At 32.8% G+C, this 18,859-nt stretch overlaps 1 protein-coding gene across 5 annotated transcripts in view; it reads left to right on the top strand.

Annotated features, from left to right (window-relative positions):
• Positions 1-18,859, top strand: part of MYPT-75D (Myosin phosphatase targeting subunit 75D) — a 56,744-nt gene that overhangs the window by 26,838 nt on the left and 11,047 nt on the right. For 4 of the 5 annotated variants that reach the window (XM_088241741.1, XM_088241742.1, XM_088241743.1 and 1 more), the window contains one exon: positions 567-799. In XM_088241741.1, coding sequence (XP_088097867.1) covers positions 567-799 — 233 coding nt within the window. The remainder of the gene's footprint in view (positions 1-566; positions 800-18,859) is intronic. The other variant, XR_015825185.1, reaches the window with a different exon arrangement.

The following is an 18,859-nucleotide window of genomic DNA, read 5'->3' as shown; positions in this document are numbered from 1 at the left end:
GGCTGAGGACAGACTGAAGTGGAACAGACTAATCAGAAGTGTTCATGGTGATCACGATCCTCAGCATTGAGGGAACGACTTGGAAGAAGAAAGAATTTTGTACGTAAAAGTGTTTTCTACGGCCGCGAGAGCGTTTGGAATATCACCCCTGGGAAGGTTGGCATGAAATATTGATTAATAAATGGTTCTACACTGCAATATTTCATGTAACAGATGATTGATATACGCTGCATTTAATTAATTAATTCAGTATTGATGATGATGAATATTTATTTTTCGTCGTGCAACATTTCATCCGAAGGGTGAAATATGTAACGTAAAAGCAGACACAATATCTTGTAGAGCAGAAAATTCTCTTTCGAATGATAATATGAAGAATGACCTTTACCAGTTTGTTTTACTTTGCTCATTTTAAATTTGAAAAAAATCGGACACGATTTATGTTATCACTCATATGTATTCAAAGACATGGTGATATGGCGCTCTTCCTTCTTTGCGTACTCTTGCGTGGAAACGGCGCGATGTTTGTTTGTTTGTTTTTTATCCAAACACGTTTCTCTGTCCAGACATATGCGAGGACCCCGAGATGCGCGCGCGGATAGCGCAGCTGCTGGTGGAGCGCGAGTCCCGCGTGTCCGCCGGCTCGTCGGGCGGCGGCGGCGGGCGGCGCGGCACGCCGTCGCAGCGCCCGCCGTCGTCCTCGCGCGGGCACAGCGTGCGCCGCACGTCCCTGCGCGAGAAGGGGCTCACGGCCAAGCAGGACGCGCACGAGGAGGCCCGCATGCGGCAGACCTTCGGGGTAAGTGCCAGAGAATATACATATATTAAGATCGGAAACTCGGATAGAAGTGTATGGGAATTTATTATCCCTTCGTTTATTTCTTATATCTTTGCACACTTGCGTAGTTAAAACGTAGGAAGAACCTACCCAGAATTTAATATAAACTCATCAGCCTTAAATAAAATTAAAAAAAACTATGCCCAAACGTCAAAACCGGAATAGAAAACGTCAACAAGAAAATAACAAGAAAATGACTTCAAATATGGAACCCCACCATAAAATTACTGTAATATTTAAAATCATGAATTTTTCAAAACGTATCTATTTGTTGTAAATTTACATCTGGCGCATCAAAAGAAAACGGCGATCTATTTTTTCTCCGCGCTGAACTAGAGAAATGATGGTCGCAAACGAAAATAGGTTTTTTTAGAATATACATTTCCTAAAATGTCGATCTTCCGATTTGCCATACCATTCACGAAAATCGCTATCCTTCTTCACATACGAAGGAAAGGTATGCCTCGATGAAATCTTATCTTGGCATTCGGCAACACAAACATTTCTGACGTGCTAAAAATTATAATCTGTATATTATGTTCTTTATTAAAAAACGAAGCTATTTAAATCTGCTTTTTTTAGCCTTAATTTCAACAAAAAATTCAATCGAAACAAATTCAAATAATTAGTCTCTATCACGTGATCTTTATAAAATGCATTAAACTGTTTTGGCGCTATGAAAAATGAGTGCCTTTGCGCGAGTCTTAATTTGCTTGAAAACAGTATGGTTGATCTAGCAAACGAATTTTAAATGTTGATTCTAAATTTCACGTCGTTATGACTTACCATTGAAAACTTCGGTTTTATACCGAAGAAGTCCGTAATTTTTTTGCATGAAAACAGCATGGTTGATCTAGATTTTTTATCAGAAATATGTACTTAAGAAAATTATTGTTTTTATCTATTTTTTTACTCTTTTTTTACTGGCGCGATAATTAACCTGAAATGACAAAATCGTATAATTTCCTTACTTTTTATCAGTCTACGTACTACGTCTTAAATTCTAAAAGTTAAATTATCTTAAATTTAAAGATTACGATTTTTATTCTGTTTGTCTTTTTATATCACTCTCGAAGATGTCGCAAAAGCGATAAAACCGGTCATTGGTTATTCCGAATTTGTGGATTTAAGTATCACCCGTCTTTTATTTCTATACAATAAACTTCCACCAAGAATGTTCTCAAACAAACTTGAATGTTTTATATAAAGACTAATTTCAGAGCGTATCGTGACTTTTAACTTTCGGTTTCGTCTGAAAATCTAGTTTCGGACGGTTTCCACAAACACAGTAGTTATTATTTCATACTGTAATAAATTATCGTTAAATATCAAAAATTGCGTGTGTAAAATCAGTTTAATTTTCTGGTGAAAATGCACGATGTACTTATTGCACGCAATTTTAGATCATCGGATGAGTGAGTTCGACGGAAATGACTTCCATTTTCGCTCGTCATCCAAAAAACAAGAACAAGGTTTTTATTTAAATTAAGACCCAGAAACTTCGCCAAATTCGATAAGGGACGAACTTCAAAAATTACCAATTTAATGCACTAATTATGTATTTATTAACAGACTTAGGCCATTCGAATAATGGCAAACATAAATCTTTATAATACATACAAATAAAATACAAAAAAAGAAAATAAAAGCTAGGACAAAAAAAAATAGTTACTGCCTCAAGACAAGATCTGTTCTATCTTAGTGATTGTTTAAATCAAGAAAGACTTGCACCAAAAAAGTCCAGATCTTGTCTCGAGTTCTCAATGCAACACAATCGGGACATTGGTACATGCAAGCCATAATTTGTTCTTTGCTTATCAAGGAACAGCACATTATTATTTCGCAACCGGCGGATCAGAACATTGGAAGCCACTTGTTCCAGTAACGATGGTACATCAATTAAGCCATTTAGTAAAATAAACATAAATATATTATTAAGTCACTGTTATTTCTACGTTTTTGTAGACTTGAGATTTTTAGCATTGACTCCGTTCCTTTGTAAGCGTAGTCTCCTCTCTCGAAGCCAATCATCCATGCTACTTTTATTAGCAGACAATGTTGCACCGATTCGATATGATTTATCCGGCCTGCGAAGAAGGGAGACCAGTGCCTCGATTATGAACGCTATCTTCATCTGTTACATTATTTCCACATCTAGGCGTTCGTTATATTAAAGTGACAGTTATGTCGGAATTTAATTCGACTTCAAAACTTACTTATTTCTCTCATATTTTTAAAAGGCTTTTAAGAAAAAAGTGCCAACCTCAAAACGATTAATTTTTTTAAAGAATCATAATTAAAGGAAAAATTGCTCGGTGGAACAAAATTTTTGACACTTTTAATGCGTAGATAAACGTATCGAAGGGTCCTAGACTTCTTGGTATAAAATGATGTACTTACATCAAAACTTGATGGGGGGTATCGATTCTATACCTTTGTAGTCGGTCGGGAGACTTTTATCTTCAACTATGACGTCACACTGAAGCTATGTCATTTTAGAGCGTAGATATGTGTACCGTGACGTACGCTTCCCCTTGATTCATATCGATGTACCTACCCAAAATTTGAAGGTGGGGGGTCGGTAGTATATCTTTATAATCGCTAGAGGGAATTTATCTTCCCGTTATAATTGAGGCCCAGATCACGGAGGCATATTCTAAAAGAGGATGGACAAGTGAGCAATATAGCGCTTTAACTGTGAGCATATTAGTAGTCACTAGATGTCCTGCTAACAAAACCTAAGAGTTTTAATGGCTTATTGGCCGTAATATAATATCAATATGTTCGTTAAAGGTATGTTTACAGTCCATGATAACTCCGAGGTCCCTTGACTACATATAAATTAATATTTTTCGATTTTGTAATCGAAGGTGATAGATGGGTGCGAAGGTTTTCACGGTCACTGTTATCTATGTTTCTTTTTTGGGTGATACCGTATGTGTTGGATTTGTTCCGACGTTTCGGCTACCATTTCAGGAGCCATCTTCAGGGTAAACCGAAGATGGCTCCTGCAATGGTAGCCGAAACGTCGGAACTAATGCAACACACACGGTATCACCCAAAAAAGAAACATATTTTCAAAGGAGATAGGTTTGGATTGTTGGAATAAACACGAGAAGTTAACCAATGTGCTTAATATTGTTCTTTAATGTAAGTTTATCTTCACTTTTATAAAAAAATGACTTCCGTAAGTCATTGCATAATTTATATATCTACCGTTATAAATCTATAAGCGAAAATAAAGTACTTATACCCTAATAATAATTTTTATGGGAATATTTGTTGACAGAAAAATCGGGTTTTTTAAAGCCGAATAAAATATTCAGTACATAAAAAAAACAGTAGATTGATTTTTTTGTTTTTCATTTCACATTTGAAAGACATACCGATGCGTTGTATATATTTTGATTTGTCTTTAAAAATGCTCCAACATTTTTAAAGAAAATTTCGATCGTATAAGATGAAACCTAAAATATGCCACTGTTTGAGAACGGCAGCCCTTAAATAAGTGTTAGGGTAAATGTGTTATATAGCCATCACGTGGATAAATCGTAAAGCTTGAATTGTGATATTTTTTTGCTTGTGACAGTTTTTTTTAATAATTTATTCTGTATACTTAACTAAATTTTTTTTTTTTATAAGTTTGACTATTTTATCGGATGTGCGAAATTTGTTAAAACCATCTTATTTTCTGAGAAAATATAAAATTAAATTCGAGATAATATTTCGATGAGAATTCGAGTGGAAGTAATACTTTATTATAAAAAGATACGTAAAATATCTGTAACTTATAAAAAACGAGATTTTTTCCTAAAAGAAGTATGATATTTTATTTGTCGTTTTCGAAATTGAAATTTCTAACGTTTGAAGACTCATAATAAATTAAAATATTTTAAAGAAGATAAATAATTATTTACTGGACCTCCATATGTTATAATTATGTACTTCTAAATTAATATAGAAAACACGATTAGAAAAATAGCGTAACTGAAAAATACTAAATTACTGCTTTTCTAAGGGACCGTCGATTTTAAAAGCTCATTGTTTTTTTTAGTTCAAGCTTAATTTTATATTTCTTTTTACGAATAGTGAAAACTACTTTCCTGAACGTGCAGTTACTAACTCGTGTGTAATAAAAATCTGATCTGTTAGAAGAAGAAACCGTTTGATTAATTATCCGTGCGTGGCTTCCCTGGGCGGTTAGCATGACGTCCGTCGGCGTCGTTCGCGTCGTTGGTCTTGACGAAGCAAGAGATGTTCGTCATTTATCGACAACTACCTGCGTGCTACCTTAAATAGGAATAATCGGCAAATTAAAATTAAAATAAAACAACTTTGTTTTAACCACTTTTTTTTTACCGACCAGTTTCGAAGCTACATAAGCTAATGTTAGAGACGCCCCTTCTTTATTTACATTTAAGTCAAGATTGAAATGTCACTATCTAAATATTTAAATTGTTCCTTTATCCTTCTTCTTTCCTTCCCATCCCCTCTCCTCTCGTCATAGTAAAGTGTTATTTTTTTTTATACATATATTTATTTTTGTTAATCTTTGCTTTTAATTTTTTTATAAAATTGTAAGATTCAATATGTCCATGTATTTATAATTTTCTCAAACTGAACGGTTTGGGTAGGTAGGAAGAAATTGCCTTAAGGCAATATGCCCGCCCTTATATGTATATTTATTGTATATGTATATAAAGTGTCAAATAAATAAATAAATAAAATAAGCTTCCTTATCAAGGTATGATTTAGTACCAAAATTATTACTAAATTATGTCTCAGGAAACTGGCGTAGCTTCGAAACCAGTCGGTAAAAAAATAAGTGGTTAAAAACATAGCTGTTTCAATTTAATTATAATGATTAACCACAAAGTTAGTGCTTAAAATATATAAAAAAATAAATCGGTCTATTCTTTGGACGCAAAGAAAAATCTTGTATGTCATTATAAATATATATATTAATTCTGTCAATATTTTTGTATTTTACTTGGGTAGCTTTCGCACCAAATATTTTTTTTACTATCTGTGCTTTATTTTTTTAAATTCCCGGTCATAAAATGTATATAATTATTATAAACCTATATTTCCAATGGGAAATTTAATTTTATTATATTCGAGAAAACAATATAAAAAATACACTAGAAACAATTTTAACAAACTTCATAGTAGTTATCTTGTATACAATATATGAACACTTGATAAATACCATTAGGGCATAGGATATCCTAGTAAACAATTTCTTTCGCTGAATAAAGGTTACCAAAGAATAACAAAAATAAATTTGATTCACTTACCCGGGTCCGTTTTATCGGCCTAGGTGCCTCTTTTCATATCCGCACATTGCAAAAACAAAGTTGAAGGTATTTGTTCATAAAAGATTCGCGTTATTTAAAATGTATTTGTACTTTTTCGATGCCCCCGTCACCGCCATTGCATTTCAGTGTACATGTATAGTAAATTACTACTACTATATGTATAGTAAACTACTCATAAATGAGTATTTTTACGTTTTGGCTAATAATAAGGTTCTCTGTAGACGTCGTTTAGTACGCAACTGCCGATTCGAATTCAATAATGCCGTGTTGTGTCGTTCATAAGTGTCAAAATACTGCTGAGATTAAATGGAAATACGGTGGGATCACATTTCATGTGTAAGAAGCGAATTCACAAATAATAGTATTTAAGAATTTGATTTTTTACCATCTGTTTGATTGTTAAATAAAATAAGGTGGACATTTTGTTAATATTGCCAGGGTAGTCGAATTTTTCACCCGGCTTTCTATTAATTTACTTAGTTACTAAATGATTATTTAATATTTTTTTTTACGTTTGCCTAGTAAAATTACCTGTTTTTTTTATAGTCCAGTCACAGTATTTTTTGTGGTAAAACATAACATAACTCAAAATACCTTTTTTTTTCATAGTCTTTATTCAATAAAATACACACATTATTACAATAATAATACATTATAAAAAGAAAACAAAGTATTAAAACATATTTTGTCCCTATAAACTATTAAATAAAAGTTTGTCATCGGGTGCTCAGACATTAGTTTAAATTGATATCTAGATATATCAATCTAAGAGTACAGACATAATAATATATACCTATAAAATAATAAACAAATATTATTTTGTTTTTGATGCTTTGAAAAGTATTATTAAGAAAATAGAAAAGAAAAAAACGCAACAAAACCAGATAAAATGGGCACATTTTATTATTTTTTACATTAAGAAAATAGATAAAAATAATACAATTTAAATTAAAAAATACCTACCCATTTACTTGAATATATTTTAAACACAGGAAAAAATATTATATTTGTGTTATGATAATATATTGTTCACGGTCTGGCAACATGACGCGGCCACTTCACGCATGCGCGCAGGCAGGATGTCGGGTAGAGGGGGGACTTTTGGACACAGTAAAATGTAGACAAACTTGGTTCTACGCGCCTTCTGGTACTAGTATATTATAATTCCATGTTTTTCCACGTGACTTTAATAAAACTATGCTCGGAATATTCGATTGTTTTTCATTATTTCAATCGAAATTCTTCAATCTTTCGAAGTGTATTCGTCTGTAAAGACAATACTTATACATGCCTGCTCTCCAATCATCTCTATATTTCTGATGTGCTCCGTCACACTTGCTTACACTTTCAGATATGTACCAACAGGGGCGTATTATTTATCATATTTCATTCGAGATATAAATATATTCAACCACGGGCCATAAAACAATGAATTTATTTGTAATACTCGTAAAAACTACATTTCCTTTATCGTGGCGTAAGAAAAGACGCACATTTCCGTACTTCTAATGTACATAATATCAAAACATCAGTTTTGTTCAGCTGTATTTAGGTACGTATCTAAAAATTTTAAGAGGTAACGAATTATTTTACCGTTTTTGATATGATTATTTTACTATAAGCAGGGTATTTTGTAAAACTGACCTCGAGTTTCACAGCCTATTAATAGTTTAAACTTCTTAAATATCGTACAATTCTGACGATGTCGCCAGAGCTATGAAACTGAATATTGGCATATAAAACTTAGTATATTTAAGCGTCAACCTGCCATTCATTAAAAAAAATACCATTAACTTTAAACTAGGAAATTTCATTAATGTGTTTTTTTTCCAGTGTATTGTTTTTATTCAGATACCTAATAGACTGATCTAATTATGAAAAAATGAAACCAACGTTTGCCTTAAATATCCTTAAAACAGGTATTATCATCGTACTTAGTTAGGCAGACTACACAATCCTGAGAAATATATGTAATACCACACAAATGTAGTAAATTATACCAATAATTATGTGACCATTATTATTATAATGAAAGAAATCATTATTTTTAACTCTCTTTTTTCTAGAGAAACCGAACAGTTTAATAAACGCTTAGATTTTCTGTTTTTTTATTATGATTTTATCGAAGATTGTCAAAATAGAAATTTACAACATTAAAACGTGTCCCAAAATAACTGTGTTTTTTTTAACCCTTTAAGTCTAGTTTTACAAAAAAAAATTGGACATAAATGTTTATTGCACTTTTGTCAAAATGGACAAAACGAGTTGCACAGAAAAGTAAGATACTCAACTAACAAGCAATTTTTTTAGTGCAACCGGTCCTTAGACAAAAAACGTTGTAGAATTATTCAGAACCATGTTTCGTTAAATTAGTTAAATTTATAATTTATCTAATCTTCAATGCTTTAAGTATATCCAAATGTTTGTAGGCTGGCTGGATTTGACTCCCTATTAAGATCTAAATTGGACGTAATTATGCAGAAAGCGTCCAACCCTCAAAATGCTAAAAAATGAGTCTAATGCCGGTTTCAATAGCATACTACGATATATTTATGTGCTGAAAACGTCCAAGCGCTATACTTTTTTGCTAATTAAAGAATGTTTTTATTTTAAAGAGCAGCAAAAAACAGTCAAACCACTTGGACATTTTTAAAGTTAATTAAACGGTGACAGCCGTGATGTAGGTTTGAAATTTCTCTAATTAGCAAAAAAAGTATAGCACTTGGAGTTTGGACGTTTTCGGCACATAAAGATATTGTAGTATGCTATCGAAATCGACATTACCAATTTTTAGCATTTTGAGGGTTGGACGCTTTCTGCATAACTACGTTCAATTTATTACAACATATAGGAAAAACGTTTTTGAGAAATCAATATGGAATGGAGGAAGAGAAGAAAAGTTGAGGAAATGTGAATGTTTATACATAGGCAGAATTTCCATATCCCCCTCGCAAAAATGTTTTCTTCCCTATTGCAATAAATTTATATCTAATCTTTGGTGTGTTTTCGTTTACTCTACGCCACTGGTTCTGTTTGGCGTGTGCTCATCTAGTTTAGCACGTGGATTTGTATCACGAAACAAGGGAGTCTTAATGTGTACGATTGAATGGTTTTTATTTATAAATAGCCTACGGTGGCCGTGGAAATCTGTTCACTTAACCAGCATTCCATTTTACACGCACCCGAACTGCAGAATGCGTTTTCTAATCGCCGCATTACCTACAATGCCTATTAAAATCTTCCGCTGCTGGTGTGAGTGACGCACCGTGTTATTATTGCCAAAACAGTATATTAAAATATCGTCTATGTAAATTCAATACCGCGTATGAGCAAATAAATCAAAATAGGGTGGTTCCATGAAAATGCGACATGAATTTAAAAAAAACTTTATCTACTCTGAAAGGTGCTATAAACGTTTGGTGATTTAGTACTTGAGACGCTTGTATCACGCACGAAAGGTTCCGGGTTCGATTCCCGGTGAAAACACAAAAAATAATATATGATTTTTCTGTAATTTTGGAGATTCCTAAGGTGATATTCCATTATAAAGTAAAGGCTCAGATCTGTAAATATTTCCCGGTCGTATAATTTTAAAATGACTATAAATGACTTTAATGACTATTAGTATAATTGATAAGACTAAGAAAGAGTCTCTGAGATGGTTTTTTTGATCATGTAGAACGAATGGACGACGAAAGAATGGTAAAACAAGTATATATTGCGAAAATGAACGGTAACGTGAGACGAGGACGATCAAGGAAGGCATGGCATGCTCAGATATACCAAAATCCTAAGTCTGGTCATGTCAAAAGCAGACAGAACTGAAGGACATGTATGACAAGATGTGTGAATGTGGAAGAAGCTCGGAATATATGCCAGGATAGACGTGTGTTGCGGTCCATTCTCTCTGCCTACCCCTACGGGGAAATCGGGTGATGGTATTATTAGTAGTAGTAGTAGTACTTTAAAGTTTATTTTGTTACTATTCATTTACATCCATACACATTTTGTTGGAAAATATGACTTGTTAAATAATGTAACGTGAGTTACCGAAACTATGTAAGGTGAGTTTACCGAAACCATGTCACGTGAGTTACCGAAACCATGTCACGTGAGTTACCGAAACTATGCAACGTGAGTTTACCGAAACCATGTAACGTGAGTTACCAAAACTATGTAACGTGAGTTAATTTAATTTTATTTGTTTTTTCATTATTTTTCTCTATAGTCAGCGGATTTTTTTTATCGTTATTGGAATTCACAAGTATCCCTTAAAGTTTTCGTTATTTCAATTTTTTCTTAAATATTTAATTAGAACAGAGTTTTAGCATTATATACCTGTGCATAGAACTTCGTGTTGCACAATGTAGCATGCGTTACCAAAGCATAATAAATATATTTTTTAAATCCTTAAATCCTTTAAATCTTTAAATTATCCAATACAGCGGGTGAAATGTACTCGATTTGCGTAAAGGCAATAGGAAAATATCTATTGCCTTTTTATGCTTACATTTTTAAAGTAATAAAGGTATATGAAAGACTGTCCTGTAATAAAAATTGTTTTGCTAATTTTTAGTAGCGTAAAAAATATTTTTAGATTTATAATTTTGAATTCCCGCAAAAACGGTCATTCCATTGGCCACGCCCCTAATACGTTACGATTCGTGTTTATTTGTTCCGCCCATTCAAATTTGTTTAGAACATGGTCACGAATCTTGACGTCACAACTGTCAAGGCCAAACATGTTGCATTTTTCTAGCGACTTTTTTTACCTAAGTTCTTTTTTAATTTATGCGTGAAAAAAAATCTCCACAATATCCATATTCATTTTAAAAATACAATTAACTATTCTAAATTCATTTAATATATTTTTATCGGTATTCGTAGTATGTGATATTCCCCTATTCAGCTAATACGCCTTGCGTAACTACCAGTTTAACCACCACAATTTATTTCGTACAGGCGCATACGAAAGTAAAAATAGATTTTCCCATATAAATCAACAACACAAATAAACCTCATTTTAAAATATTTTTTATCTTTGTTTTTTTACGAAATCGTAAGGAAAGCCGGAATATTTTGATAAATGAGTCGTCTGTAGTATTTCCAAAACCCGCTATCTTCCTATGGCCGCTATAGACGACTCAAATGGTTCTTCCGCGGTATTTATTTATTTACATACATAAGTTTATAGTACATTATTTCAGACATAAGTCCCAACTCCGTGGAACTCAGTCCAGTGTTGAGGTGGGACTAGCAATTAGTTGACACAGACACATGAGTATATCACCACAAATATAGGACCAGAAGCATAAAAAATATATTTAAAAAAATATATATATATGGAACATCAATATGGTAAACAGTAAACTCAAACATTGGGAAAATCATCAAGGAGTTTCCTACTCAAATCCACCCACTTAGAAAAATCCAGTCCTACTTTACTACTTTCTTGAAAATAGTTTTTATCCTTGAGAGCTTAATACGCTCTTCCAAAATATTGAACACTCTCGGTGCGATAAATGAGAGATGCCTCTAAGCAAAAGTCGTACGGGTTTTGGGTATGACATAATTGAACTAACATAGACCATATTATTTTATTTATGCGTTATTTTCACTTTAGTTATTTCTGAATTGTTGATTTGGGATGAAGGGTTAAAAAGTGCAATATCTCACAACTAGTAAAATGTAGTTACTAACTTGTACCAAAAACCCGACGATATTATGCTCAAGGTTTTTGAAACACGTACATGGCTGGTTGGAGGCTCCAAAGCTTCGATACATCCAAAAGATCTGTATGTTTTTCTGTGACTTCTCTATCTATATCTTCTAGTATCTTCATAAGAGTATATTTGGCTAGGCGATTAGGCAAATTTCCAGTACCAACGTTAAAATCTTCATTATGACCTCCGCCTTTTTATATTCTCCATCTACCTCTAGTTTCCCAGGAATTATTATAATGGTTTCTATGAAATATCCATTAAGGATTTTCTTTTTCAATTCGTAATGAGGCTTTTCAGCCCTACGGGAAATTGGATACAAAAAAGTTTTCTTACGCGCGGCAAAAATTAGAACATTAAATTATACAGCAAAGTTTCTTGAAAATGCACGAAAAAAATTTCATTTTATATTTTTATAAAAACGAACTACTTTGAACGATGTCACTAGTCCATATAAATCAAGCAATGACAAGAGAGTTATGAAAGATTTCTGGTTTACTTACCGTCAACGGACAAATTGGCCGAGAAGAAGGGGAAGAGAACTTGAGACGTCACGCGCGGAGTAATTTCAGAAATACAAAACTTTAAAAAAATCATTGCGCTGATAATACGATACAATTTTTTTTTTTATGCCTTGTTAAATAAAATAATTTTAAGAACACTGAACACATTTACGAATGCTTCGGCTTGGAAAAGGACATTTTTTCTTATAAAACGGTGTTAAAAAAGCTGTCCTCGATCTGTGGATATACTTATATGCTCCAGTGGTATCAAAAGGAGATGGTTTGACTCTTGGGTGTTTCTTTAAACTTTAATGATTTCGCATTAAAAAAAATATTAATTTCTAAACTGCCTTTTACGTTTTTCCTTATATAATCATGACTTGCGCTTTTTTCCCTGTATGCCATATTTTATGAGCGATTATAATATTTAGACTAAAACTGACCTACACCATTCTTTCCCCGTAGTCTTCATTTGTCATTTTTAGTAGTTGTCATTTTGCCGTCGAAGCTTCAGTCGCAAAATGGCGCTTTCAATGCTCTATTTGCAGCTTCAAAAATCGTTCCAATCACGTGAGTCGATTAGCGAATAAGTACGTGACATGTGGCCGCCATATTTTCAACGAGCGCTCAAGATCTTGTTTAGCCTAGCGATGCAATAGAAAGTTCTGTCAAGGAAAATCTAGAGCGGGATGAGACGGTGCGGAAAACGATGCGTGTGAACGAGACGACGAGATGTTCGTTCCGATCGGGCGAAAATACACTACAAGCGATTCAAAATTCGTTTTTTGTTTGAATTTTTCCCGCGGAATGCCGGACGATAGATTCTCAGTCTGCGCGTCGTAAATGCATGTGAAGCAACAAAAAATACATAACCTACGAATTAAAGACTATTTTTAATGTAAATAATTAAACAAGCATTACATTATTCATATAATTGTAATGTAAACTGCCGGTGTTAAAAATATATCATACTCCTTTCGCAATTGTACGTTTTTATGTGAAAAGTGTTTGTGTTTTCATGTGATTTTTATAATTGTGACTAATATCGTATTATGTTGTGTTTCTGTGAATTATTTTTAACTAACCCACGAAGTTGCTGTTATTTAATTGTTATTATAAAATATATTTAGCATATCATGATAGCACGGTACTGATTATAATAATGAACTAATGAAAAGATAACAATATTTATTAAAAAATGCATTTAAGTTTTCGGCCCTTTCACAAACGACATAAATGCTGAGAATTTCGCACCCGGGCGATAAAAGTGGCACAAGTCCAAAATTGTCATTCTTATGCCAGTTAAGTATGCAGAAACGTTTCTCAATAGATTTTCTATCCGCATAATTAACGGCATAATTCTTTAAAATATTTATGTGACGTTGTACAAAATATTTTCACTCAAATTCAAGAAATAATATTGAAACGATTAATATGAAAATTGTTATTTCTGAAAACATTTCAAACTAGATGGCACAAGTGAGTAAATAGCAGCTAACAGTGAAAATGTTCGATACGTTTTGTGTATCTACGTAAATAAAATAAAACGCCATTTCCCCCGTAGGGACTGCCACATACGTCTATCTTGACATACATTCCTAGGCCCTTCCACATTCATACATCTTGTCGTATACACCTATCAGTTCTGTCTGCATTTGACATGTCCAGACTTAAGGTTTTTGTTTATCTAATCATGCCACGTCTTCCTTGGTCGTCCTCGTCCTACGTTACTGTTCATTCTCGCCATTTATATATGTTTAACCATTCTATCGTCATCCATTAGTTCTAACATGACTAATCATCTCATTGATCCTTTCTTAATCCTATTAATTATACTTGTCTCAGATTTGCATTCTCGTCTGATTTCATTATTCGTAACCCTGTCATCATTTTCCACATGTTCGTCTAGGATATCGCATTTCGTCCGCGTTCACTCGACTTGAATCCTTTCTCTGTCAGTGCCATGTTTCACATTCATACATAAGTGTTGGAACTAAAACTTCATTGTGCACTGCCAGTCTAGTCTCGATTGACATATTTGTATAAGCCATTACTATGCTTAGTGCACCGATGCCCGCATTTACTCTCCTTTCAACACTTTTTTTACTCTTCCATATCTTAAAAACATGATTCCCAGATACACCTACTTCATCATCATTCCCTTTCCGCACACAATGGTGCATAGAGAACTGCATTGGTACACCAATCGCTGCGTATCTTGATCATTTTTTGTTACATGAAGGTAAGATGATCAGTCTTACGCTTCCGGTACTAGTTCTGGGACTATGAAATATTCTGGTGTGAAAACACCCTTTTAAATAAATATTTCACATCAACTATGTCGGGAATCGAACCCGAGACCTCTCGCATGGTAGGCAAACGTGCTGACCATTAAACCATGAGGCCGACAATTTACACCTACTTGTTTAATATATTTGTCTTTCACATTTATTATGTACTCAGTAACCTCACTTCCCCTTTCAAATAACACAAAAACGTTAAATCCTTAAGAGGAAACGCGGTCTTCCTTTTCTTCATAAAAACGTAGTATCTTATTTTCTCCCTGGATTATGACACTACAGCAATGATTTTTACACACTAGATATTTATCATTGGCGCGTTTCTATCATTTTGCTTTTTTGATAAATTGTTTCTTATGGAAGGACCATCCGAAAACCCAAAAAAAGCGCCTTGTTTCATCTGCCGTCTTCGGACCTATGGTATACAAATACGATAAGTAAATCATTTTGAAAAACGGAAAAGGCACAGAAAATGTTATTCTGAAACTCTCTCTAAAGAAGCATAAAAATTTTGAGGTGCGGAAAACGGGACGGCGAAATGTCGATTTTATTTTTGAAAAATCAGTCTGTCATGCATTCGTTTTTTTCGTACTGCATCGGGGAGATATCTGCGAGAGATTGACAGAGACAATGTTCGTCAACATTATTACGTAGGTACCGCATTCTCTTAATCCTTATTAGAGATATCAACGAATGGTTCATTACTGCACCTCAAAATTCGCTATCTATTGTAGGATAATGTTTTGATAATAGGGAAATATTTTTTTTTTACAATTTCAAAAAGTTAAGGGTCTAAGAAAAATACTTTCAAGTATAAAAAAATATTTTTCATACTCACTAGTAGCAAAAAATATTTTTTAATTTATAATTTTGAATTCCCACAAAAACGGTCCATTGCATCGGCCACGCCCGTGAGACCGTTTAAATTTAAATAAAACATCGTTACGAATCTTGACGTCACAATTATTAAGGCTAAACATGTCGCGTTTTTTTAGGGACGTATTTAAAAAAAAAATATTTTTCAAAGTTATGTATAAAACATTTCTCCACAATATCCATATTTATTTTGAAAATACAATTATTTTTTCTAAATCCATTTCGTATATTTTTATCGGTATTCGTAGTATGTAATATTTTCCTATTACTTTTTGAACAATTTACGGCCGGTTGGTAATATAAAACGTTTGAAAGTAATTTAGAACTATCGATTTCGTTACATTAAATTTTACAATGAACAATGATTTTCTTTATTTTTTAATTTTCTGGCTTTTTATTGTCATAAAGAAGCTTTACTCCAAACATAATAATCAACGAAATGTTAATCCGAACGTTTTTGTGTTATTTGAAAGAGTGAGATTACTGAGTACATAATAAATGTGAATGACATATATATTAAACAAGAAGTTGTAAATTATCGGCCTCATGGTTTGATGGTCAGTGCGTTTGCCTACCATGCGAGAGGTCTCGGGTCTACCCCTACGGGAAAATAGCGTGATAGCAATAGTAGAAGTAGTCATTTTCATCGCCACAGTGGGCAATCATCATGGATTGTTTTTATCAGCTAATAAATTAATCTAAAAAATCATTAACCGATCGGTACTATTCTTTTTAAAATCTGATGCCAAAAACAAACAATTCGTGACGTCATCAAGTATGACTTCTTCGGATGTTTTGTGACGTCATCGGAATTTTTTTTCATCAATGTCTATGGATTTTATAGAGTATTGTAGACAGCTTCCTTTTTCTATGTGTTGTTTGTTTACATTTACAGCGTCCTAATATTTAGAAGAGGTTGAAAACCGTAAAATAATAAAAGAAATTCGAGATGTAAGATGTAATCCGTTTTCACTTTCTTCTGTCAGTGCCTGGAACTGGATCGGGTAAGGGGGGGGAGGCTTAAGATAATATGCATAAACAACTCTCCTTGTATTTCTATTTGTGGCCTGTGGCATTACCAACATTAAAATGAATGCATTACGTGTAAACTTTTGTGACAAAATTTATTACCAACTTACGAAACGATCGTTTTCAAAACACCTTATTTTCGAAACGAATATAATGAATGAAAATATTCATTATAAGGGTTTACATAAAAACTAGGAGAATCTTTTAAAAATATTTTATTTGTATATTGCGTAGGTTAAATCCAATATAATACGAGTGATAATACCCTATTAGCTACGAGGCCCAATTTATGCAGTAAATTATAATACAACTTTAAAATCCTACCACGGTTGAGTAAATTCACATTATTTTAACTCTGATGAATTCACCCGGGATAGAATTCGGAATCCGGCTGCGAACAGCCAATATCTTGGCTATTGCACTGCAAAAAACGCAAGTCGTAAATGCACACATTAAAAAAAATTAATCGAGTACTAGATTCCACCCAAATAATTAAAAATACAATAAAGATGATAGAAAAAGCAGGTGGGTTTAATAATATTGGTTAAATAAACAACCACAAGGTTAAATAAACGGTTTCTACATCGACCTTTATAAAAATGAAGGTTTTTCTTGAAGAATTTTGCTAAAAAATATGAACCGCATGATTGGTCCCAATAATTCGGTTCATCAATTTAACATTGTTTAACTTAAACCGATTTCATAATGTTTTATAATGATTATTAAATTGGTCTTAGTACAGACGGGTTTTTATTAGATATTTAGATTTTTCGTCATAAGCTATTTAATATTTTTTTATGAGGAGTTGCTTATTTATTCCTAGCTTACTATGTTAAAAATTAAAAATATAAATATATATAGGTTATGTAACATACACATTATATTCCTTAACACAACATTTTGTGAAAGGTGCAAGGGTTATTTTCTGCCAAATTGTTTATAATACTTTCCCATAAAATTAATTCAGTTGAAAACAAAAAAAAAACTCAAAAGAGACATATAAGCCGGGCTGTAGAAAATAAGGATAAGAGAAAAAAAATATTTGATTGACATATGAAATATGTAAATAAAATTTTGAACATGTTTCCCTAGTGAGTGGGACTCTTAAAACAAATTTGTATAAAAAATATTTCACATAGTAAAATAAATAACTGATAATGAAATGCCATATATTTATTCGTTTTCAACCTTATTTCCGCTAAGCAGTAAGCCGCTGCAACGGTTTAAAATTGATGTTTCGCTTTGTTTAAATGTTGGTAATTGTGTAAAAATTTACCAAGTTAATTTGAATGGTAACTCAATACGCACTATACCGTAATTCCTTCTCAATTTGTATGTTTTAACATAACATTAAATAATTAACTTCCTCGCTGTTTTCGCATCGTTAATCATCTTACACTTCAATAATAATTATGTTCTGCCATAACCTTGGCGGTTTGATTAACTGTTAACTCGGTTTACAAACAAATTCGGAATTTTATTGTCCAAGCATCATTACATACTTTAACGTAAACTACGTATTGATCACAGTTCAAATGTGTAGTAACGGTGACATAGCTATTAAATATAATATATAAAACTTACCCACTCGACCCCTACGGCTGAATGGTCCCAAAAACACGCCAGTTTGACATAAAATATGATACTCGACGAAAATTGAGAAGCACTTCGTAATGAGGAAGTTTAATAATTTTAAAATATTTTTTAATAAACTATCAAAATAAGTTTTAAAAAATTACAGTATATTTTTAAGTATCATATTATCTGCGCTATGATTTTTTTTAAGTTTTGTAATTTTGAAATCACTGCGCCCGTGATGTCACAAGTTCTCGTCGTTAAGTTCTACTGATTGGTGAGTTGGTTTCCCGGAATCCGGAAATCTATCACAGCACCCTTAATTGGTTGATTCAGATGAACTTAGTCGAAAGTAGTTAATTTTTATTAGAACCATTATTTTTTCTTACGTTTTTGAGAAATTTTTACCGCGTGGAAGAAAACATTTTTTTCCATTTTGTTTTCTTTGACATTCTGACAGATGGAATAATAATTATTTTTTTAAGTAATGCATTTGCTACTTACACATGCATTTGCTACTTACACATGAAATGTGATCTCATCCTATTTCTTTAAGATCTCAGCAGTATTCCTACACTTTAAAACGACACAACGTGGCATAGTTGAACTCAAATAGGAAGTTGCGTACTGAGCGACGTCTACAAAGAAAGTAATGGGTCAAAACGTAAAACTATTATTTTAAGAGTAGTTTAGTCGTCTT

Source organism: Micrasema longulum, unplaced genomic scaffold (assembly GCF_059751315.1).
Source record: "Micrasema longulum isolate JH-2025_06_02 unplaced genomic scaffold, ASM5975131v1 h1tg003046l, whole genome shotgun sequence".
Taxonomy (NCBI): Eukaryota; Metazoa; Arthropoda; class Insecta; order Trichoptera; family Brachycentridae; genus Micrasema; species Micrasema longulum.
This window is presented reverse-complemented; position numbering and strand designations above follow the sequence as displayed.